The sequence below is a fragment of the Cyprinodon variegatus genome, unplaced genomic scaffold (genome assembly GCF_000732505.1).
Source record: "Cyprinodon variegatus isolate N-32 unplaced genomic scaffold, C_variegatus-1.0 Scaffold1083, whole genome shotgun sequence".
Taxonomy (NCBI): Eukaryota; Metazoa; Chordata; class Actinopteri; order Cyprinodontiformes; family Cyprinodontidae; genus Cyprinodon; species Cyprinodon variegatus.
Window position 1 is genome coordinate 3,933 of NW_015151536.1, and position 1,960 is coordinate 5,892.

A 1,960-nucleotide genomic window follows, 5' to 3' on the forward strand; every position below is an offset into this window, starting at 1 on the left:
TCACAGCCTCTTTATGGACAAACAATAAACCTGGACATGAAATGAAATTTTTTATTTTCGGCATTCATATAAATAAATTAGTATATGTTTGTTTGGTTTTTGGTAAACGTCTATTTTGAATTTATAATAAATACATTTATATATAAATTTAAAATTCAAATCTTTCCATTGATTTTATTTGCAGTGTGTAATTTTAATCCGTGTTATGTTTTTTTTTTTGTTTTTATTGATTTTGTTGCATGTTTTTATTATAATTTCTAATTTCCAGATTCATATATTTATTTCATAATGGAATCTCAGTTAAAGGGGTGGAGTTTTCTCTGTAAATAAACCATTTATTGAATCAAACAGTGACCCTATGGGAATCAAATGTACCTCACTGACGTCGATCCCATTGTTCACAGACCAGGTGGTCTGAAAACACTCCAGCATTCGCTGCTCCAAGGCTTTGGGCAGCCGGTGGACCCTGATGAAGTCCTTCAGGTCCTTGGTGCGGGTGTGGTACAGCGAGCGGCGGGAATACATCCTCTGGATGATGGCGGTCACGTTACCAAACACCACGGCATGCATCAGCGCTGTGGGAAGAGGAAAGCAAGCTCTGAAATAACGAATACATCCTTTATGTCTAAAGAAATCCAAAATCATTTGAAACTCCATGCAGCTCCATTTCTGCTCTAAATGAGCACGAATGTGAACTTTCTCCACGGCTCCTCGGTCCGAGTTTAAGGATGAACTTCTATGCAGCCAATCAACAGCAGGGGGAAAAATAAGAAGTGTCAGATGGCGGGACATGTCCAGCTCAGGGACACAGAGACTAATGATTGTCCCCTCAGGCAGAACAACCCGCCGTACATTCAGGCCGACTTTAAAATGTCTCTCAGTTACACCACAGAAAGCCTCCGGCTGCAGCAGCTCCAAACTCCACGTTAGGCTGATTAATGAAGCTGCAGCTTATTTTGACAAGTTTCCGGTTCAAAGCAGGATTTTCCAGCAGAGGAACAAATAAAGAGCTCAGAACGACAAATTATTATACAGCGCTAGAAAATCTATGTTTTAAAAAATTAGTCTAACGCATCCTGGCTTCAATTTAGCCAATCATTTTTTTTTTTATCCATAAAATAATCTACATTCCAACTTCTTACACTGGAAAAATTATCTAGAAATAAGTGAAGATTTCTTAAATTAAGTGTATTTACCCTTAATTTGTGCACTGCAAAAAATGGAAATCTAAGTAAGTCATTTTTTCTTAAAGTAAGTCAATTTTTTCTCCATTTGAGGAAGAAAGTGAGACACTTTGCCAATGGAACAAGACAATTTACATTTAAAATAAGAAAAAAACAATTGCATTGTCTTATTTCAAGTTCATATTATCTTATTTTAAGAGCAAAGATACTAATTTCATTGGCAAATCATCGTATTTATCTACTCAAATTAAGGGTAGATACACCTGATTTAAGATTATTTTACTTATTTCTAGATCGTTTTTGCAGTGTGTAGGTAAATAATCTTAATTTTCTTAAAATAAGATAATTAGATAACGTACACTTAAAATAAGACAAACAAATAGTGTTTTCTTATTTTAAGTGTAAATTGTCTAAATTGTGTTTCTTTTACCTTCTCAATTCAAGAACAAAAGCACAAAAAAATTGACCAAAAATCTAGATTTTGGTTTTTCCAGTGTACTGATTAGAACTTTATTTGCTGAATCTGAATGTAAAATAAAATCTCACTTTGTTGGAATAAATTAACTTTAACACCATGCATGAAATTATATATATTATAAAGTAGGATTTAGTTTTAAAATAGCATCAGTCACAACAAAGGAAATATATTTTGATGATATGTGTTTCTTTATATCTAAAAAATGACTTTAATGATGTGTATTTTGGAGGAATTAGTTTTTTTTACTCTTAAAGTAAGATAATAAATAATATGAACTTGAAATAAAACAATGCAATTG

The 1,960-nt window shown here is 33.0% G+C and overlaps 1 protein-coding gene across 1 annotated transcript in view; it reads right to left on the reverse strand.

Annotated features, from left to right (window-relative positions):
- LOC107101342 (potassium voltage-gated channel subfamily H member 3-like) overlaps positions 1 to 1,960 on the reverse strand; it is a gene marked incomplete at its 3' end in the record, with an annotated part of 99,710 nt that overhangs the window by 3,568 nt on the left and 94,182 nt on the right. The window contains exon 6 of the mRNA XM_015400219.1: positions 376 to 575. Within this exon, the coding sequence (XP_015255705.1) occupies positions 376 to 575 (200 nt within the window). The remainder of the gene's footprint in view (positions 1 to 375; positions 576 to 1,960) is intronic.